The 24,602-nt window shown below is 51.7% G+C and overlaps 1 protein-coding gene across 1 annotated transcript; it reads right to left on the bottom strand.

Annotated features, from left to right (window-relative positions):
• Positions 1-228: 228 nt before the first annotated feature.
• On the bottom strand, positions 229-10,361 carry ACER1 (alkaline ceramidase 1). The gene is made up of 6 exons (XM_072845645.1): positions 10,269-10,361; positions 3,733-3,847; positions 3,226-3,364; positions 1,929-2,066; positions 1,197-1,334; positions 229-397 (listed from the first exon to the last, which is right to left on the bottom strand). The coding sequence occupies exons 1-6, from the start codon at positions 10,359-10,361 to the stop codon at positions 229-231; spliced, it is 792 nt and encodes a 263-aa protein (XP_072701746.1).
• Positions 10,362-24,602: the final 14,241 nt, after the last annotated feature.

The raw sequence follows: 24,602 nt of genomic DNA, 5'->3' as shown, positions 1-24,602 counted from the left end.
GATCTTCGGTTCCCCGGATGCCAGTCTGGGCAGAGTATTCCAAGGCACTTGTGGGCTCCAACCCTGCTTCATGCCCAGCATCATGAGGCCTCAGCTGCTCCCTGCCCCATCTGCTAGCCACATTGCCCTTGTCCGAGGAACAGGCACACAGCCGAGGTGTTCCCCATGCAGATGCACACGTGTGCATCACGCACCCCGTGCCCGAGGGATGCCTGAGGGCAACCAGCTCTAGCACTGCTTGTGGGATTCCTCCAGGGCAATGTAAGGCACCCCGACAGGCCAAGAGTCGTTGGGCCAATATCCTAGCTTTGGCTTGAATGATGGCATCTCGTAGTTGACATCAAAGTAGATGACCATTGGGCAGCAGTATAGGAGGGACATGGCTATCAGCACATGCCTGGCAAGGAAACAAAAAAAAACATGTGTTGGACAGGGGTAACTCCATCTGCTCCTCCTGCACCTTGTAGCGGTGTGCAGCTGGCATTGCCACCGTGAGGCTAGAGCCAAGGGTTACAGCAATGGCAGGCAAAGGTCCCAACCCCATGATGTACCTGCAGGGAGTGCGGGTCCTGGAGGGTTTGTGCCTCTGGGGAAATCCGAGAAGAGCTCTGTGAGCTGGGGCTGGGACAATTCCTTGTGCAGAGGGGATGGGGTGATACAGGGGACTTAAGCCCCAAACAAAACCACCCATTCCACCTTGCCTGGCCTAGCCTAGCAGCGCTGAGTGTCTGTCCCAGTCATCCCAGTGATTTGTGAGGATGAATCTGAGAATGCGCACTGTGTGCAGTGCATACAGCCACACTTGGCCAAGGACTGAAATGTCTTGCCCAAGCAAATCATTGTCTTTCAGTTCGTCTATTAAAATGACTCAAAAGAACATTGCACTTCATGCAACTTCCTGGGAGCAGGTGCAGCCCTTTGAAAGCAAGCTGCTTACCTGGAGGGACTTCTGGAACAATTTCACTTGCAAAACACCGCTTGGCTGGTGTGGAGAAGGTAAGGGATATTAAGCAGTGATTAGGACCAAATCCTTGGGCTGGGGCCAGGGTGAGGAGCAGCATCAATAGCGACAGAGGAAAGGGGGAGAAGGTTGGGCAGAGATGTGGCCGCTCCCTGGTCAAGTATCACATCCCTGCTGCCCTTCAGCCCCTGAAATGTTTGAGCTGGAGTTCCTGCCTCTACGCTGGAGCCCTTACCAGAAGCTGTGGAAGTAGGGGAAGTTGATGGCCTGCCAGAGCCCACAGAGCCACTTGTCGCTTATCCAGCTGCTGATGGCCAGTACCCAGCACACGACCATGGCTGCGGCCGTCCAGTGAACCCTTTTGTCATTGCACCTGGAAGACACAGCGAAGGAGAGGGAGTGGAGTATTGTGTTGGAAGGAAAGAGAGTTTTAAAGAGGGCTGGTTCCTGTCTGCAAGTGCTAATGCAACAGAGCAAAACCCAGCAAGTTTCTTCTGGAGAGTATTCATCAGACCACAAGAACTGAAGAAGTGTGGCTCTGTAGAGGGGGGTTTCTGACTCTCTGTGGGTGAAGATGATGCTAGGAGATGCCAGGGCACTCCTGTCTTTCTCCCCAGATCCTGGGGGGTTCTCCCAACCCCACACTGGTTCCCAAATCCCCCACAAAGGGGAAAGAGCTGCAGAGATGGCAGCTGGGGAGAAGATGCACTTGTCCCATGGATTGTCCCCATTCTGCGTGGCACCTGGGCCAGATGGCCTTTTTGTACCCCACTGCCCACAGTCCTGCCTGTGCCTCTTCCTGGGTCCCTCCCAGGCTGCTCCAATTCTTTGCAGAGCTGCTAGTCCAACGTGTGGCTGATGAAGTCTTGGGCTCCATTCACTGTTGTGTACAGAGTTGCTGCCACGTGTGAGCCTGCCAGGAACGTGCAATGGACCTGCAGATAACCCCTCTCAGCCCCCTCCTTACTTTTTCAGCTCGCACCATGTCAGGTACAGCAGGTGGAAGGCGATGCAGTTGAGCACGTAGGCATTGAATGCTGGTTTGATGAAGGACATCAAGGTACTGATCACAGTGGTGACACCACTCAGCCAGAAGAAATGCTTCCTAAAGGGAGTTGGGAGTGAGTGTCAGTACCCCCAAGGTTCTTCACTGTATGGAAGGATAAGGATGGGAGAGGTCCTGCTCATTGCCTGAGAGAGGAAACCCTTCTCCAGCACCTCCAATCTCTTTGCACACGGCTGACCTCAGCTTCTGCAGTGGTCCTAGCAGGAAGGCTAGGGTATCTGTTTATACCTGTGCTTTGCCAAAAGCCCCCCAGTTAGTGCACGACAGAGTGGGGAACACAGCCCAGAAGGTAACGTGCACTTTCATGGTGATGCCAGAGACAAGCATCGCGAAGCAAAGGCTTTGCACAGGGAAGGGCTGCAAAGCAGGAGTCCCAGCAGTGGCGGGCAGGGGCTTGAGCCGTGCAAACATGCAGATTTGGGCTGACTGAACAACAATAGGGCTCAGAGGGGCCTTTCACATGCAAATCCCTTCCCAAGTCCCTTCCCCTCTCCCCCAGCCATGTCTCCACAGTGAACTCCTGGTGACCTCCTCTTTGGCATGGGAAGAGCAGACTTGGAGCAGGCCTTTGCAAGGCTTCTAATTGGGCTGGCTCAGAGGGCTCCAGCAAGCCTGCCAGGATGGGACCATCCTTTGAGCAAAGCCCCGCTGGGTTCCTGTTTCTGCTAATCCATGCTCACCCAGTATCCCCATCCTTTCTGCTGAGCTCCTCTAGCCCAGCCAGCCCTCCTGCAAACAACCTTTGAAATGTGGGGTCTTAACTTGGACCAGCTTGTCCTATGGGAAACCCCATCAGCCTTCAGGGAAAGCTCTCTGTGGATGGCAGGGGATGCTATGACAGTTTGACAGCATGGATAATTGAATGTCAGTGCTCAGGAACATTTAATTTCCTAATTAATTTTGAAATTCTCCATGCAAAGTTTCCTCTGCAGCTTTGCAAAGACAAGCAGCTCCAGTCGACAGGAGCCCGGCACAGCCCTTCCCCGTGGGAGGGTTTCTTACTCTTCTTCTGTCAGCACATCCACCACTGAGTGATGGAGGGTCTGGTCCCAAAGCAAACTGCAGTAACCTCAATGCTGACCCCTTGCAGGGGAGCTGGCTGTGGGCTGGGTGGAGGAATCTGTGGGTCACATGCATCAATGTCAATGTCCCAGCCCTCCCCTCAGAGCCTGCAGCCCTATGTCCCTGTGAGTCATACCTGCTCTTGATGCACCTGGGGAAGTAAACCCTTGGGTACCAAAAGGCATATGCCACAGCCAGCGTCCAGAGAATGGAGAGCTCATCCAAGAGTTGCCCCAGGTAGCTCAGGGTCATGTGAAAGTACATGGAAAAGATACCTGCAAGGAGCAAGGACAGCTTGTGTCAGCAAAGCTCCGTCCTCACACAAGCCCATCTGGCCTGGGAAGTTCTTGGGGGCCATTCCTAAAGACACACCGTTCCTGAAGGGCAGGGCATGGATGTTAATGGACACTTGAGTGAGTCAGTCCACACAGCACCATGGGGATTTACTGGGCTGGAAGCTGTGCATCCACAACCAGCAGGAACCATGAGCTGCAGGGCTTCAGACGCAGCTGCTCAGTTTCCCACCCCAGCTTGCTCCCGTGCTTTGGCCACTCAGAACCAGCCTCCAAAGCCAAAGGTATCATGAATGAACAGTCGGATACTCTGGCAACCTGTCTGGTCTTCTCACAACCTGCGCACCCACCTACACAGAAGAGCAGGCCAGAGACGAAATACAAGGGCAAGGCGCGCTGCTGACGGTACTGCCGGTTCAGGTAGAGCAGGGCAGGAGAAAGGACAAAGAAGCTTACATTGCTGATCTGAAAAACAAGAGGTACATTCAGCTCATTGCATGATCTTGGGCAAGTCCGATCCCACCATGTGCCTCAGTATCTCCATGTGCAAAGAGGATACTGATCTCTAGTGGAAAGCATCGTGTGGAGGCAGGTATTACTCTTGGCACAGGGAGAGGGCAGAGGCATTTCTCGAGAAGCAAGGCTGGAACTGTAAGGACAGCTATTGCTGTGACAGCTATTGTGGTCTCCCTGCAGGCACCTCTGGGGCCAGCAAGCCCAGGATAAGCTGGTGTGCCCCTTTTGGGTGATGGTTTAGCTTCAGCCGCCCATTGTCTTCAAGCAAGCTGCCAAAGCTCTTCTGTATGCAGCCATCTCCCTCTCCTGTCAACCCAGACCTGCCAAAAACTCCCTGGATGGCCTCTGCCCCTTTCAGCCAGCACGCGGCCCCCTGCGAGGGGCTGGGTGGGTGTGAGGAGCTAGGCCACCACAGGAAGCCACAGTCAGGGAAACCATCGTTAACTGGGAGCGGGTGCGGTGGAGAGCAGCAGGACAAGCAGGACATTGGTAGGTGGGAACAGGACTGAAGTGACATCCTGTAGTGTCATGTGTGAAGCCACCTGGCCTGCAGTGGGGAGGTGTTCGGGACACTAGTAATTACATGAAGTCATAAACCTCCTTTAAACATACCTAGCAAATGAATGCAGCGAAATTATTCTGCCCTGATTTCCAACTCTGCAAAATTGCTTCATTGACAGACTTTGGTTTGTCTGGGGAGGAGGGGATGGTACTGGGGCTCAGCCTATTGCTGCTGCCTGGGCTGGTTGAAGGTGCCAGTGCTTCGGGGAATGGCAGATGCTGATGGGCAAAATGTGGGAGCTGGGGAGGAGCAGCAAGTGCCCAAAGCCTGGACTTGTCTGCTGGATCAGGCCCGCTCTACCCTGCAGCTATGGGGGAATGAAGTTTGAAATAATCCTTACCCTCTGTGGGTTCTTACCCTTGCTTTTTCACCTGATTTTGCAAACTCAGTAAAGGGATATCACGGGGTAGCACAGCCTTCTCAGCGAAAATCTTTCTTGCTCATGAAAGGTTGGGACCGTGGTGCCGCATTTTACCTGCCAGACAGCTCTTTGGGGCTTTGGAAGAGCAGGGCAGAGCCATCTGCTAAAATGCCATTTGGCAAGCCGCGAGGGTGACTTTTATCTCACCCTGACAATCCTTTTCCTTTCATCTTTCAGCTAGATGCTGACCCAGACCCCAAGCCTGGAATCTGACCTCCACAGCTGGAGTCTCACCCCTCAGCAGCCCTTACATGCACCAGGTAAACTGCAAAATCGACGCTTGGCTTGTGATGTCCAGTGGGATCTAAGTTTATGGTAACAGGACTGCAAATCACAGGGATGTTGTCATATATATGAAACACACCCTCTCATATTTCAGAGGGAAACACAATTCACGCTTAATGTAAGGTCTCTATTCTCTTTAACACCTGGAGATTAATCTTGAATTTCACTAAGGCTTTCATGAAACAAGTTGATGCTCCCATTAACAGCAATTCTCAGGCCAAGTGTATTGGTTTGCTATAGGTGCTCAGAGCCAAATCCAGGCCTGTTCCCATTCCAGCTATGAAAAGAGAAGTGCTGGTCCCACTTGCACACTTAGGTCAAACTGTTTGGAAATGATTGAGAAACCAAACCGTGTGTTAAAGTAACAACTGTGTTGCAAACATTTCTTCTCCTGTGAAATGGTTAAAGAGGCTTTTGGAAGACAAGCAGGGATAGCAAAAAGAGAGAAAACGCTTGTAGAAAAGGCAACAGTATACAAGTGCCAGCATGCACATTAAAGAGAGGAAGTGCGGGACTTTGAGATTGCGTGTAGAGAGGTCTGAATACCTGCTGCAGCGGGCATTGCAACAGTGCCATTAATTACATGATAGCAATATTGTAGCTTAATTAATTCAGTATGAGATGTGCAAGATCAGGTGTCAGGCGGGAGGGATAATCAGTGGAACCGTGCCAATAGGGTTGAAAAGATAGAGTGATTCCTTGCAGAGCAGCCAAACTCAGAGCTTAGGGGAGAGTGGCTACAAAACTGCATCTGTGGGGGACACAGGGTCTTCAGCACTTGTCAGATCCAAGCCCTGACTTGTAAGTGCTCTCTTATATCTTCCCTTTAGGATGTGGCAAGCTCCGTCTCAAATGTGGTTAGGAAGGTTTTGCTCCCAGTACTCCCATTAGGAAGTTTTTCTAGAGTCTCTGCTCATGCTGAGTCTCCCCAGCACAGCTTCTACTTATACCTAGCTGGGTCGTACTGGCCAGGAGGCACCAGCTCCCTCTGCCCAGGATGCCAGGGAGGTAAGAGAGTGGTGATGGAGCCGAGGTGCGATTTGACCTGTGAGAGTGACTCAGCCCTGTGGTCTTCCACTGTGTGAGCTTACAGCGATATCCCACTTCTAACAAGTGTGAGGTATTGCTCCAGGTGCCTAAGCCAAGCCCACCTATACTGGCATTTGCTTCTTTCACTAGGAGAAAAGTGAGACTGGGATCAGCAACATGGCTCTAATCCTGGTGCATTAGCAGGATCATGGGAAAGGCCCCAGGGCTCGTGCAACTCAGCACTTTGCAACCTAAGATGGAGAGAGAGACCTGCAGAGAACCTGTTTGCATCTCCATCCATGACAGGGTGAGAACAAGCCTCCGATACGGACTGGGAGAGGAGATGCTGGTTTGCAGAGCTCTGCCTGGCTCTGTGAGCATGGCAACAGTGCAATAGCAGCCAAGGCATGTGCTGGTCCTTACCCAAGACAGGCATTTTCAGCAGTGAAAGGGGATTTCTGCAAGACTCATTGGAGTGTATTCATTCACTTAAAGGCCAGCGAAACAGCTTTAGCTGACAGAAGAGCCCACAGGGCCAAAGACAGAAGTGAATACCTCAGAGGCTCTCCAGACCTGTATAGCAAGTTTCTAATAGCCAGACCTGTGTAGCAGAAGATGAGGCTGCGTGTCCTGACATTGCAATGTCACACCAGTGCTTTGGGGCAGGAAACAGCTGTTTGTCTAGTGTTTGCAGAGTGCTGGGCAAGGAGCTGCCGTACTCCTGCATGGGACTTTCTGGGCAGGCAAGAGAGCGATGTGTCTGCGATGCTGTGGGGTTGCTGAGCCCATGCGGAGGGCCGGGGCACATGCCACGGCTCTGACACACTCTGAAAGTGGATGCTTCTCTGGGCATATCTAGGTAATTTGCACCTGCAGTTGAGTTTATCTCCAGCGGTCGATGAAGCATCCGGGAGCTCTGGATATATGACGGTGTCAGAGCTCCTGCTGCTTTGCCAGAGAGACTGCTGAGGATTTGGGTGTCATTACCAGCATCCTGGATCAGTCATTTCAGGAAAGAAATGAGGGTAGAAATACAAGTCCCTGACTGATGACCCTCATGTAGCACAATACTGTTCTCCTACGAACAGCCAGACGACAATAAATTTCTGGGTCACTGAGTCACTATAAATAGTTAGTGCTTTGTTGCTGAACTGCATCCAATCACGAGCCACCATGTATTATTAGGTACTTAAAGATACTGTTTACATTCTTTGCTCATACCCTTGGCGCTTATTTCTAATAAAAAGCATCCAACCCAAGCAGACCTGACAGAGAGTACGGCTGGCACAGAGCAATTCTCAGCAGCACATTGCTGCTGCTGGCACAAAACTACCCTGCTTGAGCCCCGAGCAGTGTTGGGAAGAAGATGTTGAAGAGGATGCTCCATTAGGAAGCCCTGCTGATTTAGTGGTGCAGGAGTCTTGGGTAGGAGCTGGCTGGATTCCCAGCTAGTCTAAAACTCTGGCAAACTGACGCTGAAGTCAATATTGATATAATTATCTCAGGGCAGGCCAGTGAGATAAGGCCCATAAAGCTTGCCGCAGGGAAGAAGCAATCAGAATATGGGGAACAAATGAATAGAGGAGAGAAGAGAAGGAAATCCAGGCTGTTAGGATCACATCTGAGATCGTGCCCTGAGCCCCAGCTGGATCTGCAACATGCTGCCAGCCAGCAGGCATAGCTAGGGATCTGTCTGGTCTGATTTCTATAGTCCCCTCTTTAGGCCACGTCACAAGGAGCCTGATCCTGTGAGAGAGCCCAGAGCATGAAGATGGCTGCCCTGGTGCTGCTGCAGGGGCTGAGAGCCAGGCAATGCCAGCCAGCCTGTGCAGACTGACAAAGGGGTGATGCCCATGTAAGTGATTCTCCTGCCTGCTTTTGGTTACAAGGTCTGGCCCTGAGCATGGTGCAGCCTTTGGGGCTGTTGTCAGATGTTCAAACACCAGCAGATTTTAGGAGGGTTTGCTCTTTTGTCTCCCCTTGTTTGGACAGGAGATCACATGCCAGCCCTGATGCAGGCAGCTGTCAAGGCAGGTTTAGATCTCTGCTGCTTTCTCTAAACAGGAATAGCATCTTAAGACAGGAACTGCAGAAGTGGTACCCTCTGCCTGCACAGGCACTCTGCTGAGCTCTGTGGACTGGAAAAAGTGAGCCCGGCAAGAAGGAGAACAGGGCAGGGACCAAAAAAAGCTCTTTCTCTGCTGGGAAAGAGGTACCCTGTGTTCACATATAGAGAAGAACAAGGGCTAGTTTAATCACTGGAAAAAGTCCTGCAGGGTTTGCTCTGCCCTCATCTCTCTGTGTTCCTCGGTATCGCAGTAGTTTGCATCTGTGTGGAAACATGCGTTGGAGAAGGTTTCCTCTCCTGGAGGAAAGCTGTGTCTCAGTCCTACCTAGTGCAAATTCATCCAGACAAGCCCGGTGCCTCGAAGGTGGTGTAGCATGGAAACATGGGAGATGGCTGTGGCTAGTAGAGACCTCAGTCCAGAACTAGGCACCTGGGTAAGATTTTCAGGAATAGCTACATAATTTAGAAACCTGTGCCACAAAGCGACCTAGGCAGCTAAGAGTTAATACTTTATGGGAATTAGCGGGCTTTGGGTCCTAAGAAAGACAGTTATGCATCTGGCCACAACAACTGGTGTCTAGCAGTGTGCCGCAGAGAATTTAGATATGTAAGTGCTTTTGGAGAGCTCCTGAGATACTTCTTGTTGTGTTAAGGATCCTGAGCCACTCTGACAGTCTGGGTGTAAATCAGGATCCTTGTGAAAATGGGATCTCAGCTCCAAAGACACATTTGAAAAATGCTGCCTATGTACTAAACTAGGAGGTTAGGCAAATTTATCCCCCAGAATGAATTCTGATTAAAAACATAACTTTCAGACTTCCTGCTCTTTGTGGAAATCAGACCCTCTCCAGTGTTGCCAGTGACACTCCAAAACACAGAGGCATTTGGCATCTCCAGCTACATTTGAAATGCTGATGTGAGTATAAGTGATTTCTGTACCTCCTTGCTAGTTACGCCTTGCTCTGCGGCTCGAGCCCATCTGACAGGGATGCAGTGCCAGTAAACTGGCAACAGCACAACACATTCAGCTGGATGCCAGAGGGAAGCAGGATTTGGTCTGGACTGGCAGATCTTTATTCGTTAACTGTCTCAAAGGGAAGTGACTATATACAGCCCAAGCATCCCTCCTCTCAGACCCTGGCTGGGCAATTAGAGCTTGGGAGCTGCGGGACTCGGGTGAGGGAATTATCGTTATTATAGGTAATTTATTAAAAGCAGGAAATGCTTTAAAAAAAGAGGAAGAGACATTTCCATGAGAACAAGAACTTCTAGTGTTAGACAGTAATTGCTAAAAGTTGTAAACAAGGCCTTTGGAAGGTTGTAAATCCACATGCCTCACACCCCTGCTAGCCTGTAATTGCACTGAGGTAGAAGGACATGCTTGCAGAGACCGGTTATCTGCCGAGTCCTCTGCAGACAGATATGGATGCTTCTAGCCATGCTTAAGCCAGGAGGCTGTATTCAAGGGACTGGCGCTGGATGGAGTCTGAATTATAAAGGATCATAGGGGGTGAAACTGGCTCATGCATCAGCTTTCCTCTGTCTTGAGTTCTGGATTCCCAACCTGCCTGACACGGTACATGCAAGTGCTGTCTCTCATTTTGCCACTCCTGTACATTTAGCTGGAATATATGAGCCCTGTGTGGGACTTACCCCAGTTGGCAGGAGAGCTGCAGGACTGGTATAACAGGATCTCACAAATCTGGGCTAAGGAGCACCACCAGAGTTTTCTCACTGGGAACTCACCCCCACACGTGCCAGAAGTACTCCTGACCCCAGCTCATTTTGTGAGCAACTGGCTGTTGTAAGCAATAAAAGTTCCATGATTTACCTGAAGCTCAGAAAATGTTCCCCATACCAGCACCCTCCAACACCAGGAAGTTCAAAGGAGTGAACAGGAGAGAAAACAAGGTTGTTCCATCTCATCTCCTAAAAGCAGCTCCTGGGTGCCCGGAGCCGGCTGCCTTCGCACCCCAGCCTGCCCTTCGGATGCACCCGCACTCACGGTGTTGTAGTACTCTGCAATGATCGTCGAGCGCTCAAAGTTGCCTTCACACCAGTCGACTTCGGCGCTCTGGTAGGAAAATATGCTCGGCATCGTTGGGCCACCTTTGCAAAAAGGAGAGGAGCGGGTTAGTTTTGCATCTGGGGAAGGAGTGTGCTGCACACCCAAAGGGAAAGGGGAGAAGCGCGCTCTGCCTGCCTGCCCCTTGCACGCACACGTGTTCACGTTGCACCAGCCTGCTCAAGCACAGCATTCTTACCCTCCTATGAAAGACTCATCCTCTTCCCAGTACGCATCATATTGCAGAATATTTCCTCCTCTCTTCCCATGATGCAGGAATGACAAATCACCCTAGGAAATGTTCTTGAACTCTGAGCCTGGGAATGGTCGCCACAGCCCCCTCCATGGCATTAACATCTCTCATCAGGGGTCATCGCTGCCACATGATGCTCCCCCATTGCAGCCCTGTCCTTGTCACCCTGTCTTCTCCCTTCTCTTCACTTTCTTTATGACTCAGCTCTTTCTGCCAAGAGGACTTCCCTGTACTTTGTGGGCTGTGAGCTACCTTTTGGGAGTGGACAACTCCACAGAGTTTATTGCTCATTGGCTCTGTTCTCCTTAGTTGTTTCTCAGCATCTTCCTGAGGGCTGGAGCTCACCTTATGCAAGCTCAGCCCTAGAGCACCAGCACAGACCCTGGGTATTACCGGAGTCCTGGGGGTGCAGAGCAAAGGCATTTGGATGTGTCTCTTCAGTGGCAGTGATTTCATTTTGAATGCGCTCCCATGCAAGCCCCGTCCTGGGGGTTTCACTGGGGCTTTCCCAGCAAAAGGCATCAGAGCTTCACGCTCAAGTGGGCCCTCCACTGCCAGGTGCCCCAGCCTCACCTCTGGCAGTGGCAGAAGCTGCAGTTACAAGTGGGATTCTAAAAAAAAAATCTAACCTTTTGCCTGTTTTTCTTCCCCATGCTAAAGACTTTCCTATCCTCAGTGTGAGCATCATTTCTCAGCCCTCTTTTATTCATTTGAAAAAGTAGAAGTTCTGATCAAGTTTCCTATTTGGCATATTTTGTTTCATATCCTTGAGACTTTGGAGCTATTTTAGAAGCCGATAGATGGGTGCCAACCTTAGAGGTGTTTGGAAGCACCATCCAAACCCTAGCGGCTGGGTATTTGGTACACAAGAGCCACAGAAATTCCCTGGAGCTAAGCAGTTAAGTCCCTGGATGCAGTGTTGAACTAACCCGTCCGGCTGTGCTTCTCTAGCTCTGCAGAATGAGCAGGTACCGGGGTGGCACCAAGCACTTCAAGTAGCATCTCTGAGCTCCTGAGGCATTGGTAGTAAGGGGTGGAAAACAGACCTTTATTTTCTTTGAAAATCCTTTCTGCTGTCTAACACAAGGAAGGGAAGTTTATCTTAAAACCACTCATCAGTTGATCATGTTCTTGCGGAGAAACAGTCAAGTCCTTGTTTACACCGGTGTCAGCTGAAGCAACACCACCGAGTTCAGCAGTTACTGTAGGTGTGCAGTGGTGTGAAGCTACCACAGCTTCCTCTGCTTCTCTTCCCAAGAAGTTCAAAGGAAGAAAACACAGAAGCGTAACACCAATACAAACAAGCTCTTCTGTAACCTCCTGCTCCAACCAGATAAACTGACTTGTGGATAAACCTCCACCATTATTTTACAATTGCAAGCTAACGATGCCCTCCCTTTAATCCAGACTGGCTGGTTCCCCAGAGCAGGTGAGATCACAGCTACAGAAGAAAAATAAAATAGATGGCAGGCAGATTGGTTTGAGGTCTGACTCTTCATGATCTTGGGTTTCCATGTGCTCATTCACAACACAGTGACTCTCTTCTGATCCCTGGTGCTCTGCAGTATGCTTTTACAGCAATGCAAGAGGTTGTGTAGGGTAAAAAAAGAGTCATACCCAAGATGGTAAATCCCATCTCCTAGCTGAACAGACCTCAGTTGAGAGATGAGGAGGGAGGAGACACGAGACAGAAGAAGAAAAAGGGAACAGAAAAATCAAAGCAGTGACCAGAGTGCCCAGTAGCTGCTGGCTTGCTGCTCACCCCTCATCACAGCCTGGCTTACCTGTGTTCCCTTGAGACAGACCAGCACTGCTTCCACGCGGTGAGGTGAAGCGTTGGGAAGCAGGTTTCCAAGGTGAAGCTCCAAGGTTTCTAGCAAAGCTGGAGCAGTAACCTGCCCTGCCGCTCTAGCTCTGAAGGAGTGCCCACGGTGTGAGCTCACCGGGAGCAGCCGCCAGGAAATACCCCTGCTCTGTCTCTAGGGAAAGCGTTGGGATGAGACAAGAGCCATGCACGCCCTCCAGGCAAACCGTCCGGTCCCCCAAAGGAAACATATTGGCTGGAGGGTTTATATCCGTGCACCCAAATGGGCAGGGGCAGAGAGGGAGGGCAGAGACGTGTGAGCTGGAGAGGTTGGAAGAGTGGGTAGAAATGCAGTCTGAAGTCATCAGTGTGCCCCTAGGCAGGTTACCGGCGCAGGCACACACACACCCCAATCCTAACCCCGTTTTTCCCAGGGGAGAGACTGATCCATACAGCCTCCCTTGCAGAGCTGGTTAAAAAACAATAAAACAGTTTTGACCAAAAAGCACGCGACAAGCTGATGCTGCCTTGTTTTCAGGCATTAAATTCAAGCCACTTTTCAACTTTTCCCCAACTACTGTTTTATTATAAAAAATAATTTTATTATCAAATCACACTTCTTCTAGCTAGTTTACTTCGTCATTTAGTTAAAGAATTGACTGAATAGGACACTTCAGGGTGTCTGCTTTGCAAACATTTTCCTCCTGAATCCCATTCAAGATGTCAAGAAAACTGGCAGCAATTAAACTTTTCCCAAATATCAACATTTTTCCCTCCATGTAGGGTTGGGAAAAGAAGAAATATGTTGCTTTTTTAAACATAAAATCTTATTATTTGGTCAGTTCTTCCTGTTGGAGCAGGGGAGACACCATGTTCAGCATCACAGGGCAGGGTCAGACCAAGATCCAAGGTGTCCCTGTCCCTGTCCGTGTGCTCCCTGAAGAGCAGGGATCAAAGAGCAGCCTTTGCTGTGACACTTCAGATTTGCCCTGGGGAGTGGCTCTTTGGGAAGCTTAGCCATTTATTTTGATACTTCTATAAAAAGGAGCGTATCTGGGAGACCTGAGCTGTGTGCCACCTCCTAAAGATGCCAGGGCTTACAAAAGCCTCACAAATCCACATGCGTTTTGAAATGAGAGGGTAATTAACCACTGAAGCAGCTTATATTACAACACGGTGGAGCCTCCGTTACACGCAACTAAGTCAAGACTGGGTGTCTTCTGAGGACAGACGATGCAGCTTGAAGCAGAAGATCAGAGGCAATCCCCAGCGAGCTGCTTTCAACCCCGGGATGGCTGCACTGCGGTGTCCGCATTGAGGAAGCCTGGGGTGAATTTGCTTCTTATTCACTTATCTGCTGGTTTTGGCTGGGGTAGAGTTAGTTTTCTTCACAGTAGCTAGTATGGGGCTATGTTTTAGATTTGCTGGTTTAGATGTGCTGGAAACAGTGTTGATAACCCAGGGATGTTTTCGTCACTGCTGAGCAGTGCTTACACAGAGTCAAGGCCTTTTCTCTTCTCACCCCACCCCACCAGCGAGTGGGCTGGGGGGGCACAAGGAGTTGGGAGGGGACACGGCTGGGACAGCCGACCCCAGCTGCCCAAAGGGATATCCTACACCATATGGCGTCATGCTCAGCGTATAAAGCTGGGGAAGAAGAAGGAAGGAGGGCACATTGGGAGCGATGGCGTTTGTCTTCCCGAATCACCGTTAGGCGTGATGGAGCCCTGCTGTCCTGGAGACGGCTGAACACCTGCCTGCCCATGGGAAGGAGTGAAGGAATTCCTTGCTTTGCTTTGCTTGCGTGCGCGGCTTTTGCTTTCCCTATTAAACTGTCTTTATCTCAACCCACGAGTTTTCTCACTTTTACTCTTCTGATTCTCTCCCCCATCCCACCAGGGGGAAGTGAGTGAGCGGTTGGGTGGTGCTTAGTTGCTGGCTGGGGTTAAACCACAACAGTCCTTTTTGGCACCCAACGTGGGGCTCGAAGGGTTCAAGATAGCAACAGGTTTGATTGGAATGTGCTAGATAGAATTTATAGCTGTTATTGCTATTTAGCTATTAACTGACAGGCTCCTGTGCTTGCCATGGGGCTTGCTTGCCTCACTGTGTATTAGAGTCTAGGGCTCGTTAGTGGCTGCTTTTTGCTTTCGCTGCTTGCCGTGCTGCTGGACTGCTGATCATCTGGCTCTGCTGTGCCTGGGAACATTTTGATAACAGCAATGGCGATGCACCTGGGCTAGCAGATGGCCAGGGCATCACTGCTGTTCCTGTGCTGCTGTACTGGACAGGCTGGAACTCCAGTGTGAACTCGAGTCAAAGGGACCGTGACCTGTGGATGAGTCCACGTGGGAGCAGGACACCCCGAAGTGTCTGTGGCCGTAGATGAGTCCACACCAGAGCAGGTACACCTTGAAGCGTCTGTGGCCATGGTTATGTCTGTGCCACAGCAGGTATACCTCTGAAGGGATTGTGGCCCAGGGACAAGTCCACGCTGGAGAAGGTGCACCTCGAAGCATCTGTGGCTGTGGATAAGTCCATGCTGCAGCAGGTACACCTTGAAGCATCAGTGGCTGTGCATGAGGTCATGCTGGAGCACCTCAAAGCGTGTGGCCATGGCTAAGCCCACGAAAGAGTGGGTACACGCCTGGAGGGACTGAAACCATGGGTGAGGCCATGTTGGAGCAGGTTCACTCCTGGAGGGACTGTGGCTGTGGGTGAGGCCATGCTGGAGCAGGTCTATCTCTGAAGGCATGGTGGCCCATGGAGAAGGCCATGCTGGAACAGGTGCACCTCAAAGCGACTGTGGCTGTGGATAAGTCTACGCTGCAGCAGGCATACCCCTGGAGAGACTGTGGCTCATAGATGAGGCTCCACTTGGAGCAGGTACACCCCCAAGGGACTGCAGTCTGTGGGTAAGTCCAAGCTGGAGCAGGGGCAAGGGGAAGAGTTCATTGCAATGTTAAACCTGATGGTCTGGTCCAAAGGGACCAGGGGTAGAGATTGTAATGGATATACCTTTAAATTATTGTAACCCGGGATTTGAGTTGCATGTTATAGAAATTACTATAGCAGGAACCACCTGAACCAACAGAGGAGAAGCCTTACAAGAAGCAATGCAAGTGCAGCAGTGACCTGACCTGAGCTGGTTTTGGCGCCCAGTAACTCCACGCAACACCACCTCTCCTGTCCTGAGTGACCACCACAACAGATGGAGCCCAAGGTCATGGACTAAATTAACTCAGTGGACATTTTGTGGACATTTGTGGACATTTTACAGACATTTCACAGGGGTAGCCCATAGACTAGGGAATGATATCTGTGTATTAGATCAAAGGACGGGAAGGGGGGTGGTGGCTAATGAGGATGTATTGGACAGTGTGGGACCTGACCATGACGTAAACGGTATGGAATAAGGGGTGGAGAATGTGCTGGTTTTGGCTGGGATAGAGTTAATTTTCTTCGTAGTAGCTAGGATGGGGCTGTGTTTGGGATTTGTGCTGGAAACAGTGTTGATCACACGGGGATGTTTTTGTTACTGCTGAGCAGTGCTTACACAGAGTCAAGGCCTTTTCTCTTCTCACCCCACCCCACCAGCGAGTGGGCTGGGGGTGCACAAGGAGTTGGGAGGGGACACGGCTGGGACAGCCGACCCCAGCTGCCCAAAGGGCTATTCCACACCATACGGCGTCATGCTCAGCGTATAAAGCTGGGGGAAGAAGAAGGAAGAGGGGTACATTCGGAGTGATGGCGTTTGTCTTCCCAAGTAACCATTACGCGTGATGGAGCCCTGCTGTCCTGGAGATGGCTGAAGACCTGCCTGCCCATGGGAAGGAGTGAAGGAATTCCTTGCTTTGCTTTGCTTGTGTGCACGGCTTTTGCTTTCCCTATTAAACTGTCTTTATCTCAGCCCACTTTTACTCTTCCGATTCTCTCCCCCATCCCACCAGGGGGGAGTGAGCGAGCGGCTGGGTGGTGCTTAGTTGCTGGCTGCACTTAGACCACGACAACTTATAACTCCTGAATGGATCGAGCGAGTAGGAGACTGAGTTTGCATGCTGGAAGAAGGTACCCAGTTCCCCAGGGGATCTCAGTGAGAAGCAAGCAGTGACTTGCCCGTCCCACTGCAAAGGGAGGCAGGTAAGGTACAGTGTCAGCCAGGGAAGGTGGCAGAGGTGGATTTAAAAATAAGACAGATCATTGCCCAGACACATGATGCCCGACCTATATGAATATCTTTGAAAAGAATGAGTTTTCCCACCCCAAAACCTCTGGCATCCTTGACATGAGCAAAGCACCCAAGCATCACTGATATATCCTGTGCCACACAGCAAATAAATATCTGGGGAGGATGTCACGAATCCGCATCTTCCCTGATTCATCAATAAGTAGCATTCTGGTCATGAAGAGAGAGGCTGATTTCCTGGTGAGTCTTCCTTCCCAGCTCCTCCTAATGGTTACATCCTCTTGCCTGTGGTCAGAAGGGCCTGGGATGCTGAGGATGCAGACATGGGGGTGCGTTGGGGAGACGGGGGTGCCCAGGGAGCACAGGGGTGAAGCTTTCTGGGCCTGATGTGAGAGTTACACAGAGAGACTCCCCTAATCCTCCTTGTATTTGAGACTTCTTTCTCTCAAAGCTTCACCCAAAGTCCTCACCTCCTTGCTAGGACTTGCTGCCTCCTCTCCACCTTTATTCTAATGTGTGACATCTCGGCTCGCTCGGATGTGTCTCTTCTGCACCAGGATCTGCAGGGAAACCTTATGGACAAGGTTTGTTCCTCATCCTGTCCCCTTAGCTGTTCCCTTCCCGCTCCCTGGGCCTGATGCCATCTTGCAAGACCCCACATCCCAGGCAATGTCCCAGGCTTTGTGATATGGGACATGCTTTAACCTGGAGAGCCTCGTCCCGGCTCCTGCTGCCTCCCTTGGGCAGGCAGTGAGGTCTGAGGGTATTGCACCGAGACAGCTGAGAGCAGGCAGTGGAAGGGGCAGGGGCTTTCACAGGAGCTGAGCCTGCGGCCTCAGGGCCCAACTGCAAGCGTTTTATAGCTGTGTACTCACAAGCTATGGTAAGGAAGAAGTTCTGCTGCTGGTGCCACCAAAACAGGGAAGTGGGGACTCTGGCAGGCAAGTTTGAGAGAATCCAGCTGCTTGACTTGAGGCTGGTCCTACCTGCCTTGTCCTATGGAGGCTTCCACCAGAACTGCTGATGATGAGGGATTTTTTTTAAAAAAAGCCCATTTGGAGAAGCTGTGGCTCAGAGGCACAAGTCTTTATTTATCGCCTTGGCTGGTGTGGGGCTGTGACTGTCAACAGAGAGGCAGTAACAAGCAGCCGGGGCAGGGACGGTGAGGTGGGAGTGCTGGCATCCCACATCCCCGCTGCTGTTTGCTCAGCAAGAGTGAGTCAGAGCCCTGGGGTGGAAGGAGACAAAATGACTTAGCTCCGTTCTCACAGCAAGGCAGTGGGTGAGTCGGGAAGGGAACCTGGGCGTTTTGGCTCACCGGTGCCTTGCTGCATCGCTCTGCCTGTGCCCAGGAAAGCCCTGAAACAGCCTGGACAAGCTCTGTCCCGCTGCCAGCTCCTTTGCTTTTGGTACATGACTTCAGCTCCAGGGCTGCAATTTCACGCTTCCAGGTATAAAAACACAGGCAGGTGCCCTGGGAGCCTTGCTAACGCTGGACAGTTAGATAATCCCTGTCATTCGTGGCTTCACAGGGCAGGAATCGTGTCCTCTGCTTGGTTTGGAAGCTGTTTAGCAAATCGCGGTCTGGAAGAAATAATAACAGCAGCAGGAGACGTGCTAAAGCTGGATGTGCTTTACACAGCCAAATGAAAGCATTCATCTCCATTGCTGCTGTATAGCCTACCGGGAGCAATGTACCCGTTCTTATTCACATCTGCAGAGCTGTAAATATCTGTGTTTCTTCACCAGGTAGGGCAGGGGCTCCAGGCAACCAAAAAGCATCAGTAGCAACAGCAAAGACAGATTGCACCCCACGTGAGGTGTGGCTTTAAAGTCTCAAATGTCTGAAACACCTGCTCTTTACAACATCACGGCCCTGGTACTTGTGCAAGTCAGCCTCCAGGTGAGCAGAGCACAAGCCTTGTCAGGCCCCAGAGGGCTGGTCTCAGGGTCCAAGAGAAATTCCCCACCAATCCATCATCATTGAGCAATCACCCAGGCACTCTATTATCTTTACTCCAGGCAGGATGCCATACCAGTTAACCCAATAGTCTTTGCCAGTCTGACCACCCTGTGCTTGTTTTGATATACAGACAGGTTTAAAACAAATGCCTTAATTGCTAATAGTACCAGCAATAAGAGTAATAATTAAAGGAAGTTCTCCCAGTGCTGTCATCTGTCACATGCGCTTCTCGGTGCACTTGTGTATACGCTGCTGAGACTTTGGCTTATGTAACTCAGCAGGAGCTGCTGGATGTGCAGGGGCTAAGCAGAGACTTTTCTCATTCTCCGCTTCTTGTAGATGAAAATATAAGCTATCTAAATCAGGAGGGAGAAAAATCACCTTATTCTTGGCAGTGCTGTAACAGCACAACCGGGGCTCTCCCACTTAGGTGCGGGCCACAGGCACAGCGAGGGCTGCCTTGAGTGCTGGAAGGCTTCTAATTTAGCAGACACAGAGCAGGGAGGCACCTCTTGCTAAACCAAACCCCTGCACCTTTTCACCCTTTCTTACTTGCAGGAGTCTTGACTCTGAAGAGATGTGAAAATGGAAGGAGATGAAGAGAAAGTTCCTTTTTGTTTGGACTGAGCCTGCAGCTTTATGTCACAGCTGGCAGAAGCTTGGCAGTGCTTTGCACCCAGGTAAATGCGTTTATCTAGCGTTGCAATCCTTTCTCAGTGGTGCAAAGCTTTGGCAGGAGGCAGCGATGGTTTGTGCAAGTTCTGCAAGAGACTTAATAGCAGAGTCTGCAACGGGCCCTGGGCACCAGAGGCTTCTTCATCCAGGGCTGCCTCTGAATAATCAAGGGGGAGACCCCCTGGCCCCTCTTTACTCTGTGCTCCCCACTGGGCAGAAAGCAGGAGCTGCTGTCTCTGTTTCAGGAAGGGAGAAGCTTCATCTCGGTTCATGGTGAAGGACGGGGTAAAGCCTGGGGAATTAGTGCCTTCGTTAAAACTCTGTAAGCACCTAAGAAGGCAGACCACAAGTTTGCCTCTAACCCCGTCAGTGGCAGTGTTGGTCTGTCGGAAGGACTATAAGAAGGAAGGCAAGCAGGAAAGAATCCTGCTCCATCTTCTGGTGGTCAGTGACTTAATACTTCCTTAGCTGCAGGTCCTGGACCATCATGTTTAACCAGTCAGAACAGACCAGTCCTGCATACATTTATCTCAAGGTTTTAAACGTTATTTTTTGAGGTCATATCCTATGACAACAAGGTCCAGTTTAATTAGGTGCTGGGTGAAAAAGTACCTCCTTTTGCCTATCTGCTGCCTGATGGCTGCATTGGGTGCCCTCCAGCTGGGTCACTTCTGGAGTGGGAAATCACGTGTAGCTGTTCCCTGCTCCCGTCCTCCAGGCCCCTTCACCGCATCTCCCTGCAGCCTCCCCGTCCCACCCCCGTCATTCCCAGTGCACATCTCTGTGCCTTGTCCAGTTTCCCATCTCTGTTCAAAGAAGCACATCCCATCCCAGATGCTTTGAAATCTCTGGCTGCCTACAAAAATAAAGGCAGACTAATATTTAACACAATCTCGCTTTGTGCATTATTTTGAAAATGGAAATTTGGTGAGAGTGCCTCATGGGCAGACAAGAGGGGTTGTTATAACAAGGACACGGTGACACTTAGAAGCACCGCTACAAAAACCTCTTGGAAGACTTTGTCACCTGAAATAGCAAAGCCTGAGAAGGGCACAGAAATGCCCCCAGCAGCCACAGCGCAGATCCAGCAGGAGTGCGTGCAGGGGCCACGTCCCACTCTCTTCACTCTTGGTTTGGTGCCTGGGCTCTGAGACCGCAAGGAAAACTCTCTCCATCCTCCAGCAACCACCGCCAGGCACAAACCTCCCTCTTATTTCCGAAAGCAGATGAGATCCCCTCATAGCAGAGAGCATCCCTTGTGATTCAAACTCAACCCCGACAGATAACAAGCAATGCTTGTGTCCTCCTGAAAGCTATTTAACAGCCTCTGTCTGTGTGCCTGTGCCCAGGCAGTGGCCTGAGCGCAGCTGCCTGCACAATAAAATACGCTCACGTCAAGACCACACCACTTTCCTGCAGGTCCTGTTCTTGGTGGCCTTAACGCAGAGCTGGATGCATCCCTGAAGACGGCTCCCCCTCTGTGCACACTCCGTAGGAAGCTCCTGATGCCATTTGCTGGGTTGTGCCAGCGCTGATCTGTTGGCAAGCGTATGCCCTTCTCCCCGCAGCTGCCCCAGGGACACTGCTGGCAGTCACCAAACACAGGCAATTGATGGGCCAAACTCTTGGGAGAAGCTGGTTGGGAACGCGCCTTCCATTGAACATCCATCCCTTCCCGTGCCGGCCGTTGCCAGCATAGACATTTCCTTTATTCATTGAATAACTCCCTGTTTCTTGACTATGTTGTTCACTTTTTTAATTTCTGGCTTTCCCTGGGAACGCAGAGAGGCTAAAAACCATCTCTAAATAATAAAACCAACTAGTCCTGAGAGTTTAAGAGTCTGCAGCCAACTCAGAGGTAGATCTGAAGGGCCCAAAATAACCCCAGGTTGGTGCAATTCACTTGACTTCCTGCTTGCATCAGGGCTGAGTTTGGCTCCGAAATAGCTCTGAGGTGTAAAAACAGCCCTGCCTGCCTCCGGCCCGATCCATCCGCCCCATCTTGTCTCCGAAGGCACGTGGGGCACGTGAGGGGCTGATGCTGTGCCGTTGTGCGGCCGCAGCCGGGGTGTGTGAGGCTGGGGTGTGTGCCGCCCAGCGTGGTGTGAAGGAGGGAGCCTGCAGGGCTCTCCCGTGCTTTGGTCTCCGTGCGGGGCTGTTTCCAAGCTCAGCTGCACCCTGAGCAGCACCCGCCTGCGAGGGTGCTCACACCCTTTGCAGTGGGGGCGAGTGGGTTGCACAGCGGCTGGTGACGGAGGAGGAGGCTGCTCTGGGAAGGAGCTCCTCCAGGTTAGGTCCTTCCCTATGTCCCCAGCACAGCCCTGCCGAGACTGGGAAACTGGGATGGGAACTGGGGGACGGAGACCTCCCACCTGCAGCGCGCCTCTCCCTGTGGCACCTGTGGGACTACTTCCCAAAGAGCAGAGTTTCTCAAATCCTATTTTCATGTCCTGAAATCTCAGTGCAGACAGTGAGCAGAGCACAGCGGCCCCCCTCATGCTCTGGCATGGCAGAGGTGATGAGGATGAACTCCAGTTCATCTGGGGATGCTCTTATTGCGATGTTACTCCTGCGAGTAACCGGAATATTAGCACAAACTTTGCAAATTAGGGGCAAGTGTAGCTCTGACTGAGCAGCGGTGTGATAACAAACTGAAAAATCCTGTTCACAGAAATTCTCCAGACAAGACAAATAGGTGGAGGGGCAGGATTTTGAAGCCTGGAAGCAGGAATTTTTGCAGCATTGGAGCTGGGGGGTAGTGAGGTGTGTAAGCCGAGGCCAGAGAAGGGAAAGACATCAGGGTTCACCCATCGATGCCCATGCTGCACAGAAGTGTCATGAACTGGCTGAGACCTGATGCAGTTGAAGCATAATTCAGGTGGCAGGAAAATGGTGCAGGGACAGGACATGGTCTCGGTGATATTCCGAAGGAGGAGGTGGGTATTGTTTCAACCACGTATTTTTCAGATATAAAGCAAAGAGCGGTGGCATTTGAGAATCCTACACACAGACTTCGTGTCTGTTTGCTTGCATGTGTCGTACGCCATTCTGGACTGAAGTGTCCACCGCAGTTCTTGGGGGGACGAGGGGTGTTTCATGGGGTTCCCTGGACGTGTCCATCCCAGCAGACACAGCATTACTTAACCCTAACACCAGGGACGCATCTTCGGGCCTGAGTCCATTTCCCAGCTCTGTCACATGCCTTTTGTAAGCTCTTTGGGAGAGTTTTCCTCTGTGGTCTCTCTGGGTGTTGGCTCCTTTACAGGGGATCCAAAATCCTGCGGTAGTGCAAAGCAGTGATAGCCGTGATGATAGTTCCTGCTGCTGTTATTGCTTGGTCCAGCTGAGCTGGGAGACATTGCAGAGTTGGTAAAAACAGTAATTATCCACCACCCTCCTTTTTTTACCAAGTATTGCAAACAGTCTGGGGGTGCTGGGGCAGCTTGGAGGTGATAACTCCTTGTGCGGAGTGAGGTGGGGACAGTGCCCACCTGGCCAAAGGCAGCCCCGCTCCCCAGATCCCACCCCAGGCACATCCCTGCTGCCTCTCCCTGTTCTCCCTGGGACTGTAGCCGGACCCATTCCCACCCTCTGTTTCCAAGGCACTGATTGCAATGGAAACGATGCTGAGTATTCGCTGGGAGAAGCTGATCCGAAGGGCACTGGCTCTCTACAGGGTGATGGTGGATAAATACCTTCCCCACTACACCGCTCAGCTTTCTTATCGGGAGGTTTGAACAGCGATCTGCAAGGTGCCTCCAGATCTGCTTTGAGGCAGGACCTAGGTGGTGTTATGTGGTTACGCTGGCAGAAAGATGCCAGTATCTGCAGCTAATTACTGCAGGGCAAAGCTAATTACTGCAGAGCAGAGAGAACAAGCCATCCTGGGCTGAGGAGCCCCTGGACTGGGATAATGAATGCCATATCCAGAGAGTCCGAAGGAACCTGCCTGTTGCCTGGGTGTTTCAAACCAGGTACGGACTGTCATGAGGTACAGGACACGACAGGTACCTTCTGGGGAAAATGGTTGGATTTTCTTTTTCAGTTACTGACTGGCTGATAAAATATTAAGGCACAAACTACACGGCTTGCAAGGCCCTTGCCGTGCAGAAAGCTCAAGGGGGACAGGCCGATATCCCCGCTGCACTGTTAAGAGAATCACCAATAAAGGAGAAACACTGCAAATGTGAGAGAATCGTGACTTTGTCCTATGCTGGGGAAATACTGTGTGTAAACTGGAGTGCCAGCCCCACGCCTCTCTCTCTGCTTGGGGTAACTAATCCTGCAGGCTCTCGGAAAGACAGTGTTCAGGTCAGAGGCAAACCCAGGCACATCTCTTTCTGGAAGTGCCTCCTTCTCCCTGCTGCCTTTCGGGAGCCCCCAGACAACAACTCCTGCTAAGGGCCTGGAGGAAGGCTGGTGCCATCCAAACCCTTCGGGCACCTCTGTCTTGCTCAGAAATATGGAAAGCTGCCTGGCCAGCACGTGTCCCGCGGCCAAGGGTTGCAGAGCCCGGGCGGGAGGCACCGGCATTGGCTTTACCCCCAAATCAGGACCACTTTGCACGGCTGCACCTCGGGGATTCCAGCCACGCTCGGGCTCTCCTTCTGGAGAGGTGTTTGCTCCTGCTCCCACCTCTCCCCCCACCCCGGCTCCTCCCCAGGACCCCTCAGGGCCGGGCTCCGGCCTCCGAGGGGCTCTGCCCGGGCTGCCGGGGCCCGCGGCCCGCACCGCCGGGGGGATGCTTCCCTCTGCCGGCCCCGGCGCAGCTCTGCAGCGGGGAGCGCCGGCGGGGCAGGGCCCGGCCGCAGGCAGAGGAGAGGAGAGGAGGGGAGGACCCCGGGGACCAGCACATCAGGCCCTGCAAGTTTTAGACCCCCGACTTCCACCAGCGAAACAAACAAACAACCAAACAAATCATGGGACTTTTTTTCTAAAGGGTCCCGAGGACTGGGCTTTGTAACAAACAAACTGTACAAACCTTATTTGCTGCCTGCTTGGGGGGTTGTTGGGGTGCGCGTGGGCACTGGTTTTTTTTTTGGTCTCCCAGTTACACAGGGAGACCAAAATTGTACTGGTCTCCCAGTGCCCACATCCTGCAGGAATCTTCCTCCTGCGCGGGGTCCCTAGGAACGGTGGCACCGTGTCACGGTGGGGGACCTTCCCAAGCCCCGTGCAGCGAGTCCCCTGCACCCTTCTTGCACCCTTTAAGTGCAGCTGGTCTCCCAGTTTTTTGGTCTCCCATTTACAAGCCTTACTGGCTTGTAAATCTTCAGTGAAATTGCCTGAGCACATCTTCCAGCTACGGGAGATCACTGGATAACCCCAAACCGCCCCGGAGGTCTCTGGAGCAAGTCACCTCGGTGGAACAGCTCAGCCACGCAGGGACCAGC

This window comes from Ciconia boyciana, chromosome 24 (assembly GCF_034638445.1).
Source record: "Ciconia boyciana chromosome 24, ASM3463844v1, whole genome shotgun sequence".
Taxonomy (NCBI): Eukaryota; Metazoa; Chordata; class Aves; order Ciconiiformes; family Ciconiidae; genus Ciconia; species Ciconia boyciana.
This window is presented reverse-complemented; position numbering and strand designations above follow the sequence as displayed.

Excerpts from the sequence above, each read along its gene's own strand:
- ACER1 (XM_072845645.1), bottom strand. The coding sequence starts at position 10,361 with ATGCCGAGCATATTTTCCTACCAGAGCGCCGAAGTCGACTGGTGTGAA. Across the intron at positions 3,365-3,732 it reads TGGCCTGCTCTTCTGTGTAG|GTATCTTTTCCATGTACTTT; the intron begins GTGGGTGCGCAG and ends TGCTCCTTGCAG. Across the intron at positions 1,335-1,928 it reads ACATGGTGCGAGCTGAAAAA|GTGCAATGACAAAAGGGTTC; the intron begins GTAAGGAGGGGG and ends TGTGTCTTCCAG.